This window comes from Sphaeramia orbicularis, chromosome 20, assembly GCF_902148855.1.
Source record: "Sphaeramia orbicularis chromosome 20, fSphaOr1.1, whole genome shotgun sequence".
In the NCBI taxonomy this organism is placed as follows: Eukaryota; Metazoa; Chordata; class Actinopteri; order Kurtiformes; family Apogonidae; genus Sphaeramia; species Sphaeramia orbicularis.
This window is the reverse complement of record NC_043976.1, coordinates 2214877-2241129: the sequence shown is the minus strand read 5'-3', so window position 1 is coordinate 2241129 and position 26253 is coordinate 2214877. Positions and strand designations below refer to the sequence as shown.

At 42.1% G+C, this 26253-nt stretch overlaps 1 protein-coding gene across 1 annotated transcript in view; it reads left to right on the top strand.

Annotated features, from left to right (window-relative positions):
• The first annotated feature begins 958 nt into the window (after positions 1 to 958).
• Positions 959 to 26253, top strand: part of cubn (cubilin (intrinsic factor-cobalamin receptor)) — a 279349-nt gene continuing 254054 nt past the window's right edge. The window contains exons 1-6 of the mRNA XM_030123898.1: positions 959 to 1080; positions 15354 to 15483; positions 16400 to 16495; positions 22840 to 22878; positions 22973 to 23074; positions 24799 to 24902. Coding sequence (XP_029979758.1) covers positions 959 to 1080; positions 15354 to 15483; positions 16400 to 16495; positions 22840 to 22878; positions 22973 to 23074; positions 24799 to 24902 — 593 coding nt within the window. The remainder of the gene's footprint in view (positions 1081 to 15353; positions 15484 to 16399; positions 16496 to 22839; positions 22879 to 22972; positions 23075 to 24798; positions 24903 to 26253) is intronic.

Sequence of the window (26253 nt, the reverse complement as noted above, 5' to 3'; positions counted from 1 at the left end):
TGCTTTTCTAGTTTATATAAACTTTTATACCGTTGTTGTTGTTATTGTTATTTCTATAGTGATATTTTTGGTATGTTCTTTTGCTTTTATACTTTTTGTGGTTGTTGTTTCAGCTGGTTCTGGAATAAAAGATGAGTTGTTTGTCATTTTTAGACATCAAATCAAATCAAATTTTATTTCTATAGCACCAAATCATCACAAAAGTTCTCTCATGACACTTTACATATGGAGTTGGTCCAAACCAGACTGAAGCCAATTTACAGAAACCAACAGAATCCTCCAGGAGCAAACACTGTGAGGGGAAACAGAGGAAGGAAAAAGGACCGTTAACAGGTTTAAACCTGGAGCAGAAGCAGACTCAGGAGGATGGACGAGTGACAGGAGCAGTGGGGGTTAGAGAGAGAGAGGAAAGGAGGAGAAAAGAGAGAGCGACAGAGATAGAGAGAGACTGGGGGAGAGGTGGGGGGGGACACATGGATGGAACTGATGCACAGAAAACTGAACTAGAACTGTCAAAAGTCGATCAGCTGGTGTTAGTAGAATTATGTCTGTTTCACATTTTTACGACTTTTTTTCACCGACTCTGTCATTTAATAGAATCAAAACCAAGAAAATAACCAATAATCGATTCCAAACATAATCAGTAGCTGCAGCTGTAAATATGAGCAGTTTCTAAAGGTGTGTCCCCTATGTGTCAGTCTTAGGTGGTCCAGGTCCAGGTCCAGGTCCAGGTTGAATCCAGTCCAGTGCACACAGACTCAGTCCCAGCAGGTTATTCATCTGCTGATCATGTGAGACGTGCGAGCTGATAATAAACTGAAGGTGCTTTTGTAGATGATGCTGTGTTTTATGGTTGTACTGTCAGGTCAAAGTCTGAGGTGACCCTTAAGAGTCTGCAAAGCCATCAGACTTTAGTAAAAGTGAGCGGGCTCTGCACCGTGGACGGACAGAGCTTCCTATGGCCGGGACACTGTGGCTGTCGTGTCTGCTTTTCCTGCTGGTCTTCGTCCTGGTGGGACTGCAGGGGGAGGTGACGGACACGGGACAGCGACGGGACGAGAGGAACGCCGTCACAGATCAGTGAGTTAACCCCCTAAACCCTGACCCCTTAAATAATAACCACAAAATTCAAACTTTTTGGAATTGAGATGTTTCCACTGGTCCACAAGTCAAACACTTCCAGAACAAAAGTAACATTTAACCAGACGTGAGTCACTGATGAAGACAAATCCAGTCCTAAATGCTGACTGGTCTAATATTGATTCAGATTTTTCTCTTACTAATGCAAGAACAATGTTTGGTGTTTTCTCACATCCTGCTAACAAATCAGATCAATATTACATCATCAATCTAATTCTATTTTTTAGCAAAATACCACATTCATAAATCCAAATTCTCCAATCACAAACCTTCCTTTTTAATCTTTAAAATTGAGCTTACTCAGTATATTTCTACGGAGCCCGGGAAGGGACATGAAGAGAAAAAAATTTATTGCGTTATAACGCAATAGTTCAAAAGTATTGCGTTATAATGCAATAGTTTTTGCGTTATAATGCAAAAGTATTGCGTTTAAACGCAAAAGTATTGCGTTATAACGCAATAGTTTTTGCATTGGGATCTGCATTCGGGATCGGACAGGTGGGTCAGGTCAGACACACCTGGACCTGCAGGCCTGTGCCCTGTGCATGTGCAGTTCAGATGACCGTAACTCTGTCATTATTTGTCCGATCAGAAAAATTCCAACGGTTTCTGAAACCTGAGACTCTGTGCTTTATGGACATTCTCGGGTCAGTGCGAAAATTTCACGGGCACCTGTCCTAGAAGACGCAAAATAAGCCATTCGGTGACTGGGGACGCACACAGCAGAGCGGATTCACGGAGCAGAGAACCGGAGCGCATAACAGAGTGGAGAACGGATTAGATCTAGTTTTGGAAAATGTAGGCAAGACGGATATCCACAGTCCCATGACCCCCCTGCAGGTTTACGGATGGATTTGTGACCGAAGGAGCGACTGATGGAGCAACATGTGAAGAAGAAAGGTAAAGTTCACCCAGTTCCATTGAGTGGATTTTCTCCATGACTGAAGCACTGTCTGCTTTTATCTGTGGAGTTTGTACTTGTTTCACTTTAGTACATGTGTAAACTGACGCTTATACTGCATGGTGGTTTTATAGAATAAAGTACGAACCGTGTAGAGTATGTGTTAGTTTGGAGTATGTTGGACTTTCTGTGCGTAAAAGTGCGCATGACGCTCTCCAAAATAAGAGTGCAAACGCTGATGTTCGGTGACTTTTTTTCTTCAATAGTACAATTTGACCTTGTTTTGTTTGTCTGATACATTGTTCTACGTGTGTTATTTTTCCATGTGTCCACCGGTAGTTACATTCAAGGATGAAGAGAGAGAAGTCACGGTGATGAACAAAGGCTCTGGTGATGAGAGCAGAGACTGAAGACTGTCCACACACAGATGAAGGACGGAGGAAGAGCCTGATGATGATGAGTTCAAAGACCACAGACATTCAACACATCCACAGGAGGACTGACTTTTACCACAGACAGTGAACACATCCACAGGAGGACGGACTTTTACCACAGACAGTGAACACATCCACAGGAGGACTGACTTTTACCACAGACAGTGAACACATCCACAGGAGGACGGACTTTTGGTTTCAACAGACTATTTTCCATGTTCAGACTGGGCCATAGGAGCACTGCCTGGATCAGAGCTGTGAACTGACACAACTGTTTCTGCAGAACCACGAACATGAAGGAACTCTGCAGACACAGAACGGACAAATGCCCTGTGTGTGTGTGTGTGTGTGTGTGTGTGTGTGTGTGGTGGTGGTGGTGGTGGTGGTAGTGGTGGTAGTGGGGGGGGGGGGGCACCTGTAGAGTTTGGATTTTTACCCTGTTTTTGCACAATAAAAGCTTGTTTTAAACACTTTTTATACTTTCAAAGTTCATATTTAACTTTCAAATCTTGTATCCATGTCTAATTTCAGTGTTTTTCTGCTAAAACTAAAAAAACAAAACAAAAAAACAACTAATTCCGTTTTTGTGTTTTTTGTCATTTTAAACTGTTATTACAGTATTAAAACAAACAGTGAATTATAAATGACTATATTGAACGTTCGAAGTGGTCTGCAAAAATTGACAAAACGACTCAAAGCATATTTTCCGACCTTTTTATGATCAAAATAAGAAAACCAGTCCAGGTGGACCATCTGAGGCTCAGGAGTGTAAAGGATTTTAATACAATGCGCACATCCTCCTTCTCATGCGCAGATCATTCACACTTGGCGCACATACATCTGTATCCATGAAGCTGCACACAGACGTGAAGCCGGGCAAATAGGAATTTAATTCAAAAACCGTTGGAATTTTTCCGATCGGACTAATAATGAAAGAGTTACGGTCATACTACACAGGACAGGGGGGCGTGTCAGACCTGGCACGGTCGGACCCGAACTGGATTACAACGTATTATGTACGGACCTCAATCAAAAGAGAGCATATATGATTGCGTTATAACGCAATAGTTTATAAGTATAAGTATAAGTATTGCGTTATAACGCAATAGTTTTGCGTTATATCGCAATAGTTTTTGCGTTATAACGCAATACTTTTTATTTTTTGCATGTGTCCTCCCGGGCTCCGTATATTTCAAATATTCAGTATTCTGAAAATAAAAAAGCTATCAAAACCACTGATCTATGGAAGACTTACATTTGTGTAAACTGATGTATTATTTCTGCTTGCATACTTTGTCCCCTTTCTATGTTCTGCTCTGTTCATGTTGTTATATTAATATTGTATTGTACTTTTTATGTTTCCATTGTACTCAGGATAACAAAAAATATATAAATATGTAAAAAAAAAAAAAAAATGCTGGTTGGTTGTAGTTTCACAGATACAGTTTAGGGTCAAAATGGGAAATTGGACTGGCAGCCTGTTCTGAATCACAAGTCTCTTTTCCATTGGACATCTGTGCAAACCTTTACCCATATTTACTAAATGTGGTAAAAACAGAAGTGGGTAATGTGGGTTTTTCCATTCAATCACAAATGCGATGATTTGTTTATTTATTATCATGAGATGACACGAGAAGTCATTCCATAAACATGAACGTAAATATGGTGTTAAATTACAGATATATTCATTATTATTATCTATTACCCCACTATCTCATACTAAATTAAAAAATGATGTGGTTTCCTGGTGTGTCCACACAGACCACAACATGTTTCTTCTTCTTCTTCTCTTGTTGTAACGTCCGTCAACATCCGTTTTTTTAATTCACCTGAATCTATTTGCGAAGAAACGTCTTTCTATTGCAGTTTTGTGTGATATACTATTTGCGCTACGCCCAAAAAACCACCTCTTGCCAGCGCAAAATCTTTTAACCAAAAAATGAGTTTTGGCAAAATTGTTGTTTTTCCATTTGCTAAATTTTTATGCGCAAGTTATATTCACGCAATTTGAGGGTCAATGGAAAAGCGACCACATAAAATAGGTCGATCCTTCACTTTTTCCAGAGTAGTCTTATTAATACGAGTCTGTGACTACACTGTAAGCCCGGACTTTGTATTCGGTAAAATGCTTTAATTCCAAAGGACTTAAATGATTTCAGTTTTATTACTATTACTTTAGTACTATAAAATGTTCAGAATATTCTACTAATTTGTAGACATAGTCGAATGTACAAAAACAGTTTCAGTTGAATGGATTTAAATCCCTCAGTTTTAGTCCTGACCACACCTGTTAATCTGTGCAGTGCATTGTGGGTATTGTTCCTGCAGTTGTAAAGGTGTTGTTTTTCTGTGCAGGGTTCAGTGGGTTGTACTGTTAGTGTTCATTTGGACTGAATGTGTGTGTGTGTGTGTGTCAGTGTTTATCGGCCTTTTTGGGTTTGTTCTTGTATTTTTGAACAGCTGCACCAGGAGTCAGAGCCAGAGGAACAACTATGGATTTAACTGTTCAACCACACGTGTTCATGTAAACCTTTATGCCTTACCAAATTAGAAGCACTTCCTGTTCTGGCTAATTACACTGAGCTATCTTCCTGCCTGATTTCCATCCCCACTACAATACAATAACTTGAATAATTATACAAAGCAATTTATATTGCAAAAGATTTTAATTTAAATCAACTTGGAATTGAGTCCAATGAACTGATGAGATTCAGTCTAATGATAATACAAAGCAACTGACATTGCAACACATTTTCAGTTGAATGAACTTGGCATTTAGTGTGTTGGACTTAAAATAACAATTCCATTCAAATCAAGCATTTCAGTTTAATACACTCAAGTTTTCATTACTCATTACTTAATTTTTTTAAGGCAACCGGTTTCCTCAAATTTTTAAAGTAAACTCAACTTACCCAGTCTTACAGTGTAATGTCTGTGTTCCTTATTTTTAATTAATTTATTATTATTTTCAATTATCATCTTTATTATGGTGCAACAGGGTGGGAATGTTCATGGGTTTGGGTATAAAAACAAACAAACAAACAAAACAAATACAATGACTGTATTATGCTTTTCTGGATGACTCAATATGTAATAGAAACACTGAACAAAAACAAAAAAAAAAAAAGTGAAATTGGAGAATTAACCAGAGAATGGGTTTAACTCCAAAGGAATGTTAGTGTCAGATCTACAGCTCGACTTCAAACACTGTCTGCACATGACAGTACATTCACTTCACATCAGGAGGTCAAAGTCATTTTAGTTGAGGTTCCACATTCAGTCAGATCTGATCTGAAGTGGGCCGGACCAGTCTACTAAGAACAGAAGAATACATCCTCCTGAGAACCACCAGTGCATTTTTGTCCTCTGTAGGCAACAGCAGTGAACTTTATACTTCTGCCTTCTGCTTTTCAGCCAATTCAGACTGGCACGTTCTTAAAGATAGACTCAGTTCATTTAAATGTTATTTTGTTTTTGTCTTAATTTGCTTTGTTTTATTTTATTTCTTTGCATGTTTGAAATAAATAAATAAATGGAGTTTCACAGCTTTATCTAAAACAAACGAACAAACAAACAAACAAACAACTGTCCACTGCAAATGACATTTAATGAAATAAAAATAAAAGTATCTGAAAAACTATAGAATCATACGGTTTCCAATCAAGGCAGTTAGGTAAAAAAAAAACAAAAAAAAAACTTTTACTTACTGGGTCTCAGGAGGATATAAATAATGTCAACTCTGAACTTTCCTCTGTGTTTTAGAGTGAAAAAAGCATAATTATGTGATGAATGAATGAATGAATGAATGAATTTATTTTGGTTTGTTCATCAATCATTGCACTTTGTACAATAATCGTAATAAACATAAAAACCAAAAAATGGAATATTCTAGAAACAAAAGGGTTTTTTTGCCTGTCCTTTTCACCTGATACACCACTTAGATTAAATTAAATGTGAACAGCATCAAGCATCGGTACGGAGTCCGGGAAGGGACATGCAAAAAATAAAAAGTATTGCGTTATAATGCAATAGTTTTGCGTTACAACACAATCATATCTGCTCTCTCTTGCTTGAGGTCCGTACATAGTACGTTGTGGTCCAGTTCAGGTCTGACCGTGTCAGGTCTGACACGCCCCCTGTCCTGTGTAGTATGACGTAACTCTTTCATTATTTGTGCGATCGGAAAAATTCCAACAGTTTCAGAATGAAATTCCTATTTGCCCAGCTTCACGTCTGTGTGCAGCTTCATGGACACAGGTGGAAGTACGCCGAGTGGGAATGGTCTATGAGACAGGAGGATGTGTGCATTGGATTCAAATCCTTCATACTCCTGAGCCTAAGATGCTCCACCTGCACTCGTTTTCTAATTTTGATCATAAAAAGGTCAGAAAATAGACTTTGAGTCCGTTTGTCAGTTTTTGCAGAACACTTCGACCGTTCAATATAGCAGTCATTTATAATTCACTGTTTGTTTTACTACTGTAATAACAGTTTAAAATGATGAAAAACACAAAAACGGAATTAGGTTTTTTTTTTAGTTTTAGCAGAAAAACACTGAAATGACACATGGATACAAGATTTGAAAGTTAAACATGAACTCTTAAAGTATAAAAAGTATTTACAACAAACTGTGAGTATTTTCCTTTTATTGCAAAAACAGGGTCAAAGGTCAAACTCTACAGGTGTTTAACACACACACACACACACACACACACACACACACACACACACACACACACACACACACAGGACATTTGTCTGTTCTGTGTCTGCACAGTTCCTTCATGTTCATGGTTCTGCACAAACAGTTGTGTCAGTTCACAGCTCTGATCCAGACAGAGCTCCTATGGCCCAGTCTGAGCATGGAAAAGAGTCTGTGCACACCTACAGGCAGTCCTGTGGACGGGTTCACTGTCTGTGGGAAAAGTCAGTCCTGTGGACGGGTTCACTGTCTGTGGGAAAAGTCAGTCCTGTGGACGGGTTCACTGTCTGTGGGAAAAGTCAGTCCTGTGGACGGGTTCACTGTCTGTGGGAAAAGTCAGTCCTGTGGACGGGTTCACTGTCTGTGGGAAAAGTCAGTCCTGTGGACGGGTTCACTGTCTGTGGGAAAAGTCAGTCCTGTGGACGGGTTCACTGTCTGTGGGAAAAGTCAGTCCTGTGGACGGGTTCACTGTCTGTGGGAAGTCAGTCCTGTGGATGTGTTCACTGTCTGTGGGAAAAGTCAGTCCTGTGGACGGGTTCACTGTCTGTGGGAAAAGTCAGTCCTGTGGACGGGTTCACTGTCTGTGGGAAGTCAGTCCTGTGGACGGGTTCACTGTCTGTGGGAAAAGTCAGTCCTGTGGACGGGTTCACTGTCTGTGGGAAAAGTCAGTCCTGTGGACGGGTTCACTGTCTGTGGGAAAAGTCAGTCCTGTGGACGGGTTCACTGTCTGTGGGAAAAGTCAGTCCTGTGGACGGGTTCACTGTCTGTGGGAAAAGTCAGTCCTGTGGATGGGTTCACTGTCTGTGGGAAAAGTCAGTCCTCCTGTGGATGTGTTCACTGTCTGTGGTCTTTGAACTCATCATCAGTCTCTTCCTCTGTCCTTCATCTGTGTGTGGTCTTTGAACTCATCATCAGTCTCTTCCTCAGTCTCTTCCTCTGTCCTTCATCTGTGTGTGGTCTTTGAACTCATCATCAGTCTCTTCCTCAGTCTCTTCCTCTGTCCTTCATCTGTGTGTGGTCTTTGAACTCATCATCAGTCTCTTCCTCAGTCTCTTCCTCTGTCCTTCATCTGTGTGTGGTCTTTGAACTCATCATCAGTCTCTTCCTCAGTCTCTTCCTCTGTCCTTCATCTGTGTGTGGTCTTTGAACTCATCATCAGTCTCTTCCTCAGTCTCTTCCTCTGTCCTTCATCTGTGTGTGGTCTTTGAACTCATCATCAGTCTCTTCCTCTGTCCTTCATCTGTGTGTGGTCTTTGAACTCATCATCAGTCTCTTCCTCTGTCCTTCATCTGTGTGTGGTCTTTGAACTCATCATCAGTCTCTTCCTCTGTCCTTCATCTGTGTGTGGACAGTCTTCAGTCTCTGCTCTCATCTCCACAGTCTGTGTTCTTCACCGTGGCTCCTCCCTCTTCATCCTTGAATGTGACTTCCGTCACACACATGGAAACAGAACACACACAGAACAGTGGACCACACAAACCAGACCAGCTCAAATTCTACTATTGAGGAGAAAAGTCGTCGAACATCAGCGTCTGCGTTCTTATTTTGGAGAGCGTCATGCACACTTTTACGCACAGAAAGTCCAACATAGTCCAAACTCCCCAGATTCTCCAGGGTTCCTCCTTTCTTCTCTAAAACCTCCATGCAGTATCAGCCTCAGTTTACACAAACGCTAAAGTCCAACTGGTCCACAGTGCACAGACAGAAGCAGACAGTGCTTCAGTCCTGTAGACCGTCCACTACATGGAACTGGTCAGCTTTACCTTTCTTCTTCAGATGTTGCTCCACCAGTCTCTCCTTCAGTCCCAGATCCATCCTAAACCTCCAGGCTGGTCTGGAACTGTGGATGTCCGTCTGTTCTATTCTCCAACTCTAGATCTAATCCGTTCTCCACTCCGTTATGCGTTCCGGTTCTCCGCTCCGTGAATCCGCTCTGCTGTGTGCGTCTACAGTCAGAATGGCTTATTTTGTGTCTTCTAGGACGGGTGCCCGTGAAATTTTCACATTGACCCGAGAATGTCCATAAAGCACAGAGTCTGAGGTTTCAGAAACTGTTGGAATTTTTCCGATCGGACAAATAATGAAAGAGTTCCGGTCATCTGAACTGCACATGCACAGGACACAGGACTGCAGGTCCAGGTGTGTCAGAGCTGACACGCTCCCATCCAGAATGGGATCCCAATGCGAAAACTAGTGCGTTATGACGCAAAACTTTTCAACTATTGCGTTATAACGCAATAATTTTTTTTTCTACATGTCCCTTCCCAGGCTCCATACATCGAGGATTCACACCATTAAAAAAAAAAAAAAAAATCAGCAACAAAAAAAACGTATCTGTCATCTCAATTCAATATTCCTAAATAATTTAAAACTTGAGGAACTTTTTTTTTTTTTAACTTCATCAAAGGAGTGAATAACTTAAATGCATCATCAGATCCATCCCATAATTTCACACCCAGTTCATCTAGACTTTACATCTGTCCTCACTTTAGTCCATTCACAAAATCACAGGTGGACGTTTGTATCTGTAAGGGTTAAAGGTGGACGTTTGGGTCTGTAAGGGTTAAAGGTGGACGTTTGGGTCTTTAAGGGTTAAAGGTGGACGTTTGTATCTGTAAGGGTTAAAGGTGGACGTTTGGGTGTTTAAGGGTTAAAGGTGGACGTTTGGGTGTTTAAGGGTTAAAGGTGGACGTTTGGGTCTTTAAGGGTTAAAGGTGGATGTTTGGGTCTTTAAGGGTTAAAGGTGGATGTTTGGGTCTTTAAGGGTTAAAGGTGGACGTTTGGGTCTGTAAGGGTTAAAGGTGGACGTTTGGGTGTTTAAGGGTTAAAGGTGGACGTTTGGGTCTGTAAGGGTTAAAGGTGGACGTTTGGGTGTTTAAGGGTTAAAGGTGGATGTTTGGGTGTTTAAGGGTTAAAGGTGGACGTTTGGGTCTGTAAGGGTTAAAGGTGGACGTTTGGGTGTTTAAGGGTTAAAGGTGGATGTTTGGGTGTTTAAGGGTTAAAGGTGGACGTTTGGGTCTGTAAGGGTTAAAGGAGGACGTTTGGGTCTTTAAGGGTTAAAGATGGACGTTTGGGTCTGTAAGGGTTAAAGGTGGACGTTTGGGTCTGTAAGGGTTAAAGGTGGACGTTTGGGTCTGTAAGGGTTAAAGGTGGACGTTTGGGTGTTTAAGGGTTAAAGGTGGACGTTTGGGTGTTTAAGGGTTAAAGGTGGATGTTTGGGTCTGTAAGGGTTAAAGGAGGACGTTTGGGTCTTTAAGGGTTAAAGATGGACGTTTGGGTCTGTAAGGGTTAAAGGTGGACGTTTGGGTCTTTAAGGGTTAAAGGTGGACGTTTGGGTCTGTAAGGGTTAAAGGTGGACGTTTGGGTCTTTAAGGGTTAAAGATGGACGTTTGGGTCTGTAAGGGTTAAAGGTGGACGTTTGGGTCTTTAAGGGTTAAAGGTGGACGTTTGGGTCTTTAAGGGTTAAAGGTGGACGTTTGGGTCTGTAAGGGTTAAAGGTGGACGTTTGGGTCTGTAAGGGTTAAAGGTGGACGTTTGGGTCTGTAAGGGTTAAAGGTGGACGTTTGGGTCTGTAAGGGTTAAAGGTGGACGTTTGGGTCTTTAAGGGTTAAAGGTGGACGTTTGGGTCTGTAAGGGTTAAAGGTGGACGTTTGGGTCTGTAAGGGTTAAAGGTGGACGTTTGGGTCTTTAAGGGTTAAAGGTGGACGTTTGGGAGTTTAAGGGTTAAAGGTGGACGTTTGGGAGTTTAAGGGTTAAAGGTGGACGTTTGGGTCTTTAAGGGTTAAAGGTGGACGTTTGGGTCTTTAAGGGTTAAAGGTGAACGTTTGGGTCTTTAAGGGTTAAAGGTGGACGTTTGGGTCTTTAAGGGTTAAAGGTGGACGTTTGGGTCTTTAAGGGTTAAAGGTGAACATTTGGGTCTTTAAGGGTTAAAGGTGGACGTTTGGGTCTTTAAGGGTTAAAGGTGGAGGTTTGGGTCTGTAAGGGTTAAAGGTGGAGGTTTGGGTCTTTAAGGGTTAAAGGTGGACGTTTGGGTCTTTAAGGGTTAAAGGTGGACGTTTGGGTCTTTAAGGGTTAAAGGTGGATGTTCAGCACATTTAATCTCTGAGGCAGATAATTAAAAAAAAAAAAAATTGTAGACTAGTGTTATTCAACCTTTTAACAAAATTCAAACAAAACATGTTGCCACATTATTTTGTTTATGATATATTTTTGTATCACATTTAATACATTTGGCATTTTTATAAAGTATCTTATATTCCTGTAGTATCAAATCTGATACACACATTTTTAACACAATTTAACTGTACTATAAAAAATCAATTATAAAGTAACTATGATTGTTGAAGTACTTATTTTAAAGATTTTTTTAAAAAAAAAAGAATAACTACATAAATTTTGAAAATTACCAAAGACTTTCCTACAAAAAGTTTGGATGATTTAACGATAGTGGCCATATTGAAAAAGTAAAAAAAAATTAAAGCCACAAGCGGCATCTAAAGGCCCTTGCCACGGGCACGTCCAGTAGAAGTATGTCCATTGTTCAGAAGGTGGCGCTCTAGCACCAAATTTCAATGTCTTCTGATGAATGGGTGTAGGCCTGGGAGATTGACAACTGATTCAAATGTGAAGCAAATCTTTGTTCGTATGTCCGAACTAAAGAAATTTTTGTATAAGTAAATGTGTAGGGGGCGCTATGCAGCTAAAATTAAATTTCTTCTGTTGAATGGGTGTAGGCCTGTGACATGTACCACTGAGTCAAATTTGAGCCAGATCGGTGTTCGTATGTCCGAATTAATGCAATTTTCGTTAAGGTAAATTTGTAGGGGGCGCTACTGAACGAAGTGGCAATTTCTTTTATTAAATGGGTGTAGGCCTGGGAGATTGACAACTGATTCAAATTTGAGCCAAATTTGTGTTTGTATGTCTAACGTGAAGTAATTTTTGCAAAGGTAAAATTGTAGGGGGCGCTATGGCACCGAATTTCAATTTTTTCTGATAAATGGGTGTAGGCCTGGGAGATAGACGTCTGAGTCAAATTTGAGCCAAATTGGTGTTCGTATGTCCGAACTGAAGCAATTTTAATAAAAAAATTGTAAAAAATTTCTAGGGGGTGCTGTAGTGCAAAATTTCAGTTTCTTTTGACAAATAGGTGTAGGCCTGGGAGACAGATGTCTGAGTTAAATTTGAGCCAAATTGGTGTTCGTATGTTCGAACTGACTTCATTTTTGTAAATGTACATTTGTAGGGGGCGCTATAGTGCGAAATTTCAATTTCTTTTAATAAATGGCTGAAGGCCTGGGAGATAGACATCTGATTCAAATTTGAGCCAAATCGGTGATTGTATGACCAAATTGAAGAAAGATTTGTAAAGGCAAATTTCTGAAAAAACGTTGCAAATTTTGCGACCTCCTTGCACAAAAATGGTAAAACTGATCCCAAAAATTCGGCTAACTTTTGATGTCCCACTTCTCTAGATACTGTACACCAATTTTGAGCTCATTCGGCCAAACGGCTTAGTAGGAGATAGTTAAAATACGACGTCAGTGAAAACGCCGACTCAGCATTTTGGAAATTTCAATCCAATATAGCCGACTTCTGGTTCGTTTAGGGGCGTGGCCACAATAATATTTTTTGTTTGTCTCCTCATGATGAATCTGTGAGCAACTTTTTGTGGCTGTACGACAAACTTTACGTTGGACATGCTCCCATTGACGTAATGCATTTCCACTTTTCAAGGGGGCGCTGCTGCAACATTTCTTTACCGACATCTACGAAACCTATATGTAAATTAAATTTTGCACATTTCTGAATTTTGGGCAAACTTTGGTGAGTTTTCATAAATGTTCAGGGGGTCAAAATTGAGCTCAAAGTGCAGGAGAAAGAAAAAAAATTAAAGCCGCAAGCGGCATCTAAAGGCCCTTGCCACGGGCACGTCCAGTAGAAGTATGTCCATCGTTCAGAAGGTGGCGCTCTCGCACCAAATTTCAATGTCTTCTGATGAATGGGTGTAGGCCTGGGAGATTGACAACTGATTCAAATTTGAGACAGATCTTTGTTCGTATGTCCAAACTAAAGTAATTTTTGCATAAGTAAATCTGAAGGGGGCGTTATGCAGCTGAAATTAAATTTGTTCCATCAAATGGGTGTAGGCCTGCGAGATGTACCACTGAGTCAAATTTGAGCCAAATCAGTGTTCGTTTGTCCTAATTAATGCAATTTTCGTGAAGGTAAATTTGTAGGGGGCACTACTGAGCGAAATGGCAATTTCTTTTGATAAATGGGTGTAGGCCTGGGAGATTGACAACTGATTCAAATTTGAGCCAAATTGGTGTTTGTATGTCTAACGTGAAGTAATTTTCGTAAAGGTAAAACTGTAGGGGGCGCTTTAGCTCCAAATTTCATATTTTTCTGATAAATGGGTGTAGGCCTGAGAGATAGACGTCTGAGTCAAATTTGAGCCAAATCGGTGTTTGTATGTCCGAACTGAAGCAATTTTAATAAAAAAATTTAAGAAAAAAAACTTGTAGGGGGCGCTGTAGTGCAAAATTTCAGTTTCTTTTGACAAATAGGTGTAGGCCTGGGAGACAGATGTCTGAGTCAAATTTAAGCCAAATCGGTGTTCGTATGTCCGAACTGATGTCATTTTTGTAAAGGTACATTTGTAGGGGGCGCTATAGTGCGAAATTTCAATTTCTTTCAATAAATGGGTGTAGGCCTGGGAGATAGACGTCTGAGTCAAATTTCAGCCAAATCGGTGTTTGTATGTCTGAGCTGAAGAAATTTTTGTGATGGCAAATTTTCGAAAAAACTTCGCAAAGTTTGTAACCTCGTTGCACAAAAACGGTGACACCGATTCAAAAAATTCGGATAACTTTTGATATCCCACTTCTCTAGATACTGTACACCGATTTTGAGCTCATTCGGCCAAACGGCTTAGTAGGAGATAGTTAAAATACGACGTCAGCGAAAACGCTGACTCAGCATTTTGGAAATTTCAATCCAATATGGCCGACTAAGGGTTGGTTTAGGGGCGTGGCCATAATAATATTTTTTGTTTGTCTCCTCATGATGAATCTGTGTACCGATTTTCGTGGCTCTACGACAAACTTTATGTTGGACGAGCTCCCGTTGGCGCAATGCATTTCCACTTTTCAAGGGGGCGCTGCAGCAACATTTCTTTACCGACCTCTACGAAACCTATATGTAAATTCAATTTCTCACACTTCTGAATTTTAGGCAAAATTTGGTGAGTTTTTGTAAATGTCCAGAGGGTCAAAATAGAGCTCAAAGAGCAGGAGAAAAAAAATAAGAATCTGAGCACAAGAACAACATAGCCGTTTCTATGGCAACCACGTATTTGGCCTTATTTGAAAGCTCTCGAGCTCCCCCACATGTCTGTGGTGTCAGATGTCACGTGTCGTGCACTTACACCCACGTGACTGACCCGGAGTGGGCGTGGCCCATTGACTCCCATTCATTCTGAGCAGGTGTAAATATGCGATTTGTGCACATGTCATGTACATCTTCGGAAAGGTCTCAGTGCCATGAATGTGAATATGTGTGAGAGTGGCGACAGTGGAGAAAGGCAACTGCGTCACTGGCGATTTCGTCCCCATGTGCCCACTGCAGACTCAATAGGCCCTGCGCCGGCTTTACTCGGCTCGGGCCTAAAAAACAAACCCTCCACTGTCTGTTGTGGGATGATAATCCACTGGGGGGCAGAAAACCAGGGGGCAGCCAAAGTAATCAATTAAAAGAATAAAAAAAAAGAATAATAAACCAACAAATTAATAAGTAACATGAACAAAATAAGCCACAAACTGAGCTAAGTTTAAAAAAATTCAAATAAATGACAATAAAATGTAAAAAAAATAAACCAAACAGCTACTGAAGTGACTGAATAAGTGATAATAATAATAATAATAATAATAATAATAATAATAATAATAATAATACAATCACTGCAGTAATTAACTAATGGAAACTTTCATTCAATCCAGGAGGAGACTGTTTTTGTTTGTTTCTTTTGTGCAGACTTATTTCTGTACATTCTCTGTTAGAAAACCCACAGTTTCAGAACAGTTGGACTTCAACCTCTTTGACCATTAAAGTCATGGCTCTGTGAGGAGATAATTAAATAAATAGTTTTGTGTAATCATGTGACTCCACCCTTTAGGCCTCGGATGCTGTCAGATAACGGTCACCTCGTCTTCACGACTGGGAACGATAAGGACATTCGATTCAAGACGTCGGCATCTGGTCGAGTCAAAGTAGGAGATGAAGACCTCACCCAACTTCTAAGTCAGGTAATCAATTATTATTATTATCATTATTATTATTATTAATTTTTGTTTTATTATTTTTGTTTTCATTCATGTCTTTAAGGGGAGTGGATTGCAGAATAGAATAGAATAGAATAGAACAGAATAGAACTACAAATGTATATCTTTGTTTTAGTGTAAAAAAAGAAAATTACATGAAAATGTTTACTTTTACAAACTATTCCTTCACAAAAATGGAAATAACCTGATGTGTTTTCAGAGAAACACCAGTGGGGATTACACAAACAGGGTCATAAGTACGGTGGCCCAGAAGTGAAAAACACATTTACATTTCAAATATCACATTAACAAATTTGAAAACAAAATAGTATTTAGAAAACACTTTTACATTTTGAAAACAATTTACATTTCCTAAAACACCTTTGCAAATGTCAAAACAAATATACATTTTTAGGAAACAAATTTACAAAATATTAAACACTTGTACAAGTGCCGAGACAAATTTACAAGTGGCAAAACATAAATACAAATCCTGAAACAAACTAACTAAAGGCCGCTCTTAATGGAAAGGGAATGTCCTAACACTGGAAGTGAGCGCAGAAACTGTTGTGATTGGTCCAATCAAGCAACCAATCAAAACAGAGGAGAGGCGGGAGAAGGAAGTGCTAAGCGGCTAACGGTGTGCTAACTAATGCTAACGGTGCTAACTGTGTTCATCGTGGGAAGGTAAGTTTATTTACCAGTGCGAATGTGTTTTATGAAATGTAAATTTGTTTTTAAAATGTGAAAGTGTTTCCTAAATGCTATTTTGTTTTCAGATTTGTTCATGTGTTTTTTGAAATCTAAATGTGTTTTGCACTTCTCAGCTACTGTAAATAAGGGTTGACGGAGGAATAATCTATAGATTTGTTTAAATTCTGAAGATGCAACTTTTTTCCAGATAAAAACCAACAAAGAAGAAATCGATGACATTAAGACTCATGGAGGTGGAGTTCCTCCTGACATCACCAACAAACTAAACGAACTAAATGCAGCGGTAAGACTTTTGGAGATTTATAAAGGTTTCAACTGTTAAACTCAGGCTTTTTAAAGGAATAATCAGATCCACAAACCCTGTGCAACTGAATCACTGTTGACAGGGATTTTAATTATCACTTAAAACTTCAATCAAAAAATGATTCTACTGTGGAAAAAAATTTAATCGAAAACAATTTACATAATAACTAAACAATTAAATTACAAAAAATATCCATTGTAGAATATGATGAAAGGTAATCGTGATTTATTATCATTATTATTATTATTTGTTTTTCTTCATAGTTTTACACAAATCTATCAAGGACAGTGGCTTTGATTAGCATTTTATTTCAGAACAGTTTGACTTTTCAAATGGACAAAAAATCACCAAAATTTTAAGATTTCAGGACAGGAAAAAAAAACAAAATATTTAAATGGTTTGTTTTTTCTGTGGATTATTTGAACCTTTTAAGACCCAGGAAAACAAAAGGCTTTTTATGTTAAATAATCGTCTTGATTGGAAACAGCATAATGCAGCAGTTTTTTCAGACACATCTATTCTTTTCTTTTCTCTTTTGCAATTTCCTTTGCAACGGACAGCGTTTTTTTTTTTTTTTTTTTTTAAAGTAAAGCTGTGAAACTCTTAACTAGGCTTGTGCTGGCCTATCTCCACATCTCCATTGGAGATGCATTTCCCTGGTTGGTGAAGTTGTTTTCAACCCGTGTATCCACAGTGGTGAAGGTATTTTTCAGTAAAATCAACCAACTGACATCTGTGATCGAAAACGTCAATAACCAAGGAAAAGAACAAATGCGGCCTCCACTACTGAAGAGCGCTGCCGAGAGCGATCCAACTCCCCCGAATGTTTCCGATTTTTTACGAATTCACACTGAACATGTCACTTATGGGAAGTTACCGCTCATTCAAGTGAAAACCAAACTTGTGTCTCATTTGTCTTTTCTCTTCCTGCTGAAGCTAAACTTTTAAACCTTACAGAGAAAACACTGCAACATTAGTATCACAGTAGTGTTCCTCTGTCGTCTACAGGTTTGTTATTACTGACCTTCTTTTTCTTCTTCTTCTTCATTATTAAACTTTCCTCTTCTTCGTGGTATTTGTCCAGTATGGTTAATTCAGAGCGGCGCCCCCTGGTGGATTAACTGACAAACGCTCATTCCAACACATTAAATGTCAGTAGCAGCACTTTGTTCCAGTCAGACTAATGACAACGACAATAAAGCACATTTACAAAAGGAACGAACAACTGGAATGGGATTATTAAGGACAAGTATTGGTACTCAGTATCAGCAAGTACTCAAAAGTCAAATAGTTGAAAAGAAGTCAATTATCTGAGATATCTAAGTTTTAATTAATAATCAGTCCATGTCCATTCTAGTCTGGGCAGGAGGACGTTCTAGTCTAAATAAAATAATTTCCAGAGTCCATATCTGTCCATATTTAATTACCAAATGACTTTATGATAAATCCTGTCTCACTGGTAAATTTATTTTATATTGAATCTCATGAACATCAGTGGTCAGAATAATTGTATTTATAAGTCTATTATTTATTGTTTTGTTATATATTAGATTAGAAATAGAAATAGTTTACATGAAAATGTTGACTTAAGTGAATTTTTTATGATTTTTTTTTGTCTGAAACTGAAGCCAGATTGAACAGATTTTTCAGCTCAAAATGCACCAGAATGCAGGAAAAAGGCTGCATTTTTACCCAAAGTTCCCAGGGAGCTATGCTCATCACCACGGCCCGCTACGCGCCCTGCTGCAGGGACCCAGACTGGACCCAGACTGGACCCAGACTGGACCCAGACTGGACCCAGACCGGACCCAGACTGGACCCAGACCGGACCCTGACTGGACCCTGACTGGACCCTGACTGGACCCAGACCGGACCCTGACTGGACCCAGACCGGACCCTGACTTGACCCAGAGTGGAACCATACTGGAACCAGACTGGACCCTGACTGGACCCAGACCGGACCCAGACTGGACCCAGACCGGACCCAGACCGGACCCTGACTATACCCAGACCGGACCCTGACTGGACCCAGACCGGACCCTGACTGGACCCAGACCGGACCCTGACTGGACCCAGACCGGACCCAGACTGGACCCAGACCGGACCCTGACTGGACCCAGACCGGACCCTGACTGGACCCTGACTGGACCCAGACCGGACCCTGACTATACCCAGACCGGACCCTGACTGGACCCAGACTGGACCCTGACTGGACCCAGACTGGACCCAGACTGGACCCTGACTGGACCCTGACTTGACCCAGAGTGGAACCATACTGGAACCAGACTGGACCCTGACTATACCCAGACCGGACCCTGACTGGACCCAGACTGGAACCATACTGGAACCAGACTGGACCCAGACCGGACCCTGACCGGACCCAGACCGGACCCAGACCGGAACCATACTGGACCCAGACTGGACCCAGACTGAACCCTGACCGGACCCAGACTGGAACCAGACTGGACCCAGACTGGTCCCTGACTGGACCCTGACTGGACCCAGACCGGACCCAGACCGGACCCTGACCGGACCCAGACCGGACCCAGACCGGACCCTGACTGGACCCAGACCGGACCCTGACTGGACCCAGACTGGAACCATACTGGAACCAGACTAGACCCAGACTGGACCCAGACTGGAACCAAACTGGACCCTGACTATACCCAGACCGGACCCTGACTGGACCCAGACTGGAACCATACTGGACCCTGACTGGACCCAGACCGGACCCTGACTGGACCCAGACCGGACCCTGACTGGACCCAGACTGGAACCATACTGGACCCAGACTGGACCCTGACTGGACCCAGACTGGACCCAGACTGGACCCAGACTGGAACCAGACTGGACCCAGACTGGACCCAGACTGGACCCTGACTGGAACCAGACTGGACCCAGACTGGACCCAGACTGGACCCAGACCGGACCCAGACCGGACCCTGACCGGACCCAGACCGGACCCAGACTGGAACCAGACTGGACCCTGACTATACCCAGACCGGACCCTGACCGGACCCAGACTGGACCCTGACTGGACCCAGACTGGACCCTGACTGGACCCAGACCGGACCCTGACTTGACCCAGAGTGGAACCATACTGGAACCAGACTGGACCCTGACTATACCCAGACCGGACCCTGACTGGACCCAGACTGGAACCATACTGGAACCAGACTGGACCCAGACCGGACCCTGACCGGACCCAGACCGGACCCAGACCGGACCCAGACCGGAACCATACTGGACCCAGACTGGACCCAGACTGAACCCTGACCGGACCCAGACTGGAACCAGACTGGACCCAGACTGGTCCCTGACTGGACCCAGACCGGACCCAGACCGGACCCAGACCGGACCCTGACTGGACCCAGACCGGACCCTGACTGGACCCAGACTGGAACCATACTGGAACCAGACTAGACCCAGACTGGACCCAGACTGGAACCAAACTGGACCCTGACTATACCCAGACCGGACCCTGACTGGACCCAGACTGGAACCATACTGGACCCTGACTGGACCCAGACCGGACCCTGACTGGACCCAGACCGGACCCTGACTGGACCCAGACTGGAACCATACTGGACCCAGACTGGACCCTGACTGGACCCAGACTGGACCCAGACTGGACCCAGACTGGAACCAGACTGGACCCAGACTGGAACCAGACTGGACCCTGACTATACCCAGACCGGACCCTGACTGGACCCAGACTGGAACCATACTGGAACCAGACTAGACCCAGACTGGACCCAGACTGGAACCAGACTGGACCCTGACTATACCCAGACCGGACCCTGACTGGACCCAGACTGGAACCATACTGGACCCTGACTGGACCCAGACCGGACCCTGACTGGACCCAGACCGGACCCTGACTGGACCCAGACTGGAACCATACTGGACCCAGACTGGACCCTGACTGGACCCAGACTGGACCCAGACTGGAACCAGACTGGACCCAGACTGGACCCTGACTGGACCCAGACTGGACCCAGACTGGACCCAGACCGGACCCAGACCGGACCCTGACCGGACCCAGACCGGACCCAGACTGGAACCAGACTGGACCCTCACTATACCCAGACTGGACCCTGACTGGACCCAGACTGGAACCATACTGGAACCAGACTAGACCCAGACTGGACCCAGACTGGAACCAGACTGGACCCTGACTATACCCAGACCGGACCCTGACTGGACCCAGACTGGAACCATACTGGACCCTGACTGGACCCAGACCGGACCCTGACTGGACCCAGACCGGACCCTGACTGGACCCAGACTGGAACCATACTGGACCCAGACTGGACCCTGACTGGACCCAGACTGGACCCAGACTGGACCCAGACTGGACCCAGACTGGACCCAGACTGGACCCTGACTGGACCCAGACTGGAACCAGACTGGACCCAGACTGGACCCTGACTGGACCCAGACTGGAACCAGACTGGACCCAGACTGGACCCAGACTGGACCCTGACTGGACCCAGACTGGAACCAGACTGGACCCAGACTGGACCCTGACTGGACCCAGACTGGAACCAGACTGGACCCAGACTGGACCCTGACTGGACCCAGACTGGAACCAGACTGGACCCAGACTGGACCCTGACTGAAACCTTGCTGGACCCTGACTGGACCCAGACCGGACCCAGACCGGAACCATACTGGACCCAGACTGGACCCAGACTGAACCCTGACCGGACCCAGACTGGAACCAGACTGGACCCAGACTGGTCCCTGACTGGACCCTGACTGGACCCAGACCGGACCCAGACCGGACCCTGACCGGACCCAGACCGGACCCTGACTGGACCCAGACTGGAACCATACTGGAACCAGACTAGACCCAGACTGGACCCAGACTGGAACCAAACTGGACCCTGACTATACCCAGACCGGACCCTGACTGGACCCAGACTGGAACCATACTGGACCCTGACTGGACCCAGACCGGACCCTGACTGGACCCAGACTGGAACCATACTGGACCCAGACTGGACCCTGACTGGACCCAGACTGGACCCAGACTGGACCCAGACTGGAACCAGACTGGACCCAGACTGGACCCAGACTGGACCCAGACTGGAACCAGACTGGACCCAGACTGGACCCTGACTGGACCCAGACTGGACCCAGACTGGACCCAGACCAGACCCAGACCGGACCCTGACCGGACCCAGACCGGACCCAGACTGGAACCAGACTGGACCCTGACTATACCCAGACCGGACCCTGACTGGACCCAGACTGGAACCAGACTGGACCCAGACTAGACCCAGACTGGACCCAGACTGGAACCAGACTGGACCCTGACTATACCCAGACCGGACCCTGACTGGACCCAGACTGGAACCATACTGGACCCTGACTGGACCCAGACCGGACCCTGACTGGACCCAGACCGGACCCTGACTGGACCCAGACTGGAACCATACTGGACCCAGACTGGACCCTGACTGGACCCAGACTGGACCCAGACTGGAACCAGACTGGACCCAGACTGGACCCTGACTGGACCCAGACTGGAACCAGACTGGACCCAGACTGGACCCAGACCGGACCCTGACCGGACCCAGACCGGACCCAGACTGGAACCAGACTGGACCCTGACTATACCCAGACTGGACCCTGACTGGACCCAGACTGGAACCATACTGGAACCAGACTAGACCCAGACTGGACCCAGACTGGAACCAGACTGGACCCTGACTATACCCAGACTGGACCCTGACTGGACCCAGACTGGAACCATACTGGAACCAGACTAGACCCAGACTGGACCCAGACTGGAACCAGACTGGACCCTGACTATACCCAGACCGGACCCTGACTGGACCCAGACTGGAACCATACTGGACCCTGACTGGACCCAGACCGGACCCTGACTGGACCCAGACTGGAACCATACTGGACCCAGACTGGACCCTGACTGGACCCAGACTGGACCCAGACTGGAACCAGACTGGACCCAGACTGGACCCAGACTGGACCCTGACTGGACCCAGACTGGAACCAGACTGGACCCAGACTGGACCCTGACTGAAACCTTGCTGGACCCTGACTGGACCCAGACTGGACCCAGACTGGACCCAGACTGGCTGTGGATTTTGTGGCTACACTCATTTCCACTAGTGTAGCCACAGTGTCTGGATCTTTCATTTTCCTAGCACAAGCCCAGCTTCACAGGCTGTAAAAATCCATTGCTGGGTCTTAAAAGGTTAATTCCGTCCTGTGTGGTTGTGTGTTGTCTGTATTTTCACGTATCATATAAAGTCTTTTCATTTACAGTATTTTCACTGTTCGTCTCCTCTCAGGTCTCCACACTTCAGGGCAAACTGACAGCACTTGAAACGGTGAGACATGATTATTGTAACAATTTACCTTCAAGAACGTGCTGTGCATGTCATGTGTCTGTCATTTTCATTTTTATGGTCTTTTTTCCTCCAGCAAGTCCAGACGACGGCGTGCAACAGTAATCCCTGCAGGAACGGAGGAACATGTCTGAACCTACTGAACTCATTTCACTGTTTGTGTCCTGACAACTGGGCTGTAAGTTCCATCAGATACTGCATTTAGAGCAGAAAACACCCACTGTTTTCTAAAAGTTACATTCATACACAACTAAATGACGATTTCATATACAGGGAAATGGAATAAATGCACAATATGATAATTGGGTTCTTCTCTGAAACTGGGTTTATTTTAGTATCTGACACTTTTCCATCTTTTTAGACCCAATAATAAAAGGTAAATGTCGGCAGATTTCCCCCCAGGATGGACCTAATGATGACCTCATCAGTCCCAGTCTCATTCCAGGTTTGGTGTGGAACCCATCGTGTCCACTGGTGTTACATACAGAACCTGAACATTTAAACACATATAAATCGTGAATTATTTTTCAACAGCGGTCATTTTTGTGAAACACTCTGCCTTAAATAATTAGTTCAGTTCCCAAAATGCACCTGTGAGAGAATAGAGAGATATTCAATAACGTAGTGTGTAATTTTCGTGTCCTTTTGACTGTGTTACATGTGGATTTAGGTATTAAATATAATGTAAAATAATACAAAAATGTGTTTTATCTTAGTGTTTATCTTAGTATTTATTTTTCAAATAGACCCAAAGTGTTTCCAAACTGGTTTCATAACATTCGTCAACATCTGTTTGAATTTTTCTCCCCACGTCCTGTTTTTAGGACCAGTTTCACAGAAGAACCCGAATTATAAATGTAATGTCACCTGAATTATGTATAGTTTCAATATAATAATTATGTTAATTAACTTAATTTTTCATGCACTGTATGACAGCGTGTTGTGTTTTCCACCAACAAGACCAACGATTCAGCTGAAAATATCCAATGGTTTTATTAAACAGCATTATTTTATAAGTCTTTATACTCGGAGCACATGCTGCACTTGCTTTGGTTTAGGGAAAGATTAAACTTGCACTGATGTGAGAAAAAAAAACTAAAAACTATTATATTTCTTGACATTAAATTGAACGCCATCCATTTTTTAGCCTAAATTAAAGTACATTTATTTCTTTAAAAAAAACAAAAAAAAACTGCTGTTATTCTGGTTTAATCTCCTGCAGGTACAATCTTGTTGTATATTTCTGCTGTTAACTATGAAATTTCCCCATGGTGCGATAAATAAAATCTTATCTTATCTTATCTTATCTTATCTTATCTTATCTTATTTTATCTTATCTTATCTTATCTTATCTTATCTTATCTTATCTTATCTTATTTTATCTTATCTTATCTTGTCTTATCTTGTCTTATCTTATCTTATCGTATCTTATCTTATCTTATTTTATCTTATCTTATCTTGTCTTATCTTATCTTATCGTATCTTAAATGATCTTAAATGATCTTAAATGATCTTAACTTATCTTTCTTATCTCATCTTTCTAATCTTATGTTAAATGATCTTATCTTTTTATCTTAAATGATCTTATCTTTTTCTTAACTTATCTTTCTAATCTTATCTTAAAATATGTTATCTTTCTTATCTTAAATTATCTTAAATGATCTTAACCTATCTTTCTTATCTTATCTTTCTTATCTTATCTTAAATGATCTTACCTTTTCTTACCTTTTCTTTCTTATCTTAAATGATCTAATCTTATCTTTCTTATCTTAAATTATCTTATTTTTTCTTATCTTATGTTATCTTATCTTATCTTGGAAATAAAAAGACCATAAGCAGAAGTGGAATTTTCCTTTTAAAACGTTTTCTAATTCAATGTGTTTTCCTGTGTTTGGGTATCAGGGCCAAACCTGTGAAACAGATGTAAATGAATGTCAGGTGTTTTTGGGGACATTTGAGGGTTGTCAGAATGGAGCAACTTGTGTCAACAGCCCTGGATCATTCACGTAAGTGTTCTATATTATTGTATTGTTATGATTTTAATGTTCAGGTATGCTACTCCTTTGTATTTTACTCCCTCTTGAATACTTTTACGCACAAGAAGGTTTAATTTCTCCTGGGATCTGTGGGACAGTTTGTAGAGGTTTGGTAATGTTCCAGGTAAAATACAGCTCACAGTATTAATAAAAATGGCATTTACAATATTTTCCATGTAAATGTGTAACACTGTCAGGGTGGAAAAATAAAAATGTTTCAGGTTCACATAATAACAACCAATAATTTTTGTCATAACAAGGTACTTTTCCTGTTATGACACAAAAGATTCCTGTTAAATGCTGAGTGGTCATGTTACTACAGTATAAACATTTATGAAGCTATAAGGTGACCACTTTTATTGTTAAAACTACAACTGAAATGATTAATTGATTAATCGACTTGAATCAATTGAAAGAAAAAAAATCTATAACAAATTTCCTGAACTGAAGCTTCCTTTCCTTAATTTTCGCCACCGCTAAACATTAGTTCCGCTGTTGTTTCACACGGACATTTATTGTGACGCACATGATGCCGGACAAAAAGGTGGGAACTCTTTAAAACGATGAAAAAAACAAACAAACAATCAAGAAACAGTACAAAGCATGCCCTTTGTTTCCGGAGCTCGTTTATCACAAAAGTACTAGTTTAAGATGTAGCATTTGCAGCAGAAACAGTCGGTCTGTGTTGAACCGGAGAGTGGAGCCGGTAATAAAGTGAATGCTAATGCTAATATGTTAGCATAATGAGCAATCTGTACATATGTGGTGGTCGGAAGTTACGTCATTAACTTTAGCTCCAGAAAAACTAAATACTGCTGAACAACTTTTATTCATGTTTAGTTTAATATATGTACACATTTATATATATATATATATATATGTGTGTATATATATATATATATATATATATATATATATATATATATACACACACACACACACACACACATATATATACACACACACACACACACACACACACACATATATATATATATATATATATATATATACACACACATATATATACACACACACACACACACACATATATATATATATCCTTTTACTTCTATACTTTTTGTGGTTGTTTCTCCTGGTTCAAATGTTTGTCTTTTTACATTTTTACTGTTTTTTTTTGTTTTTTTGTTTTTTTGACTATTTAAATAATCATTTAATTAAATCAAATTGAAGAAAATGATTAATAGATTATTCGATTACAAAATTATTTTCTTATTATTTTTTTATTATTTTTATTTTCTATTAGAAAGGGCAAGAAAGGTGGTGGTACTGCCTCAATCGCATCTGATGCACTTTTTAC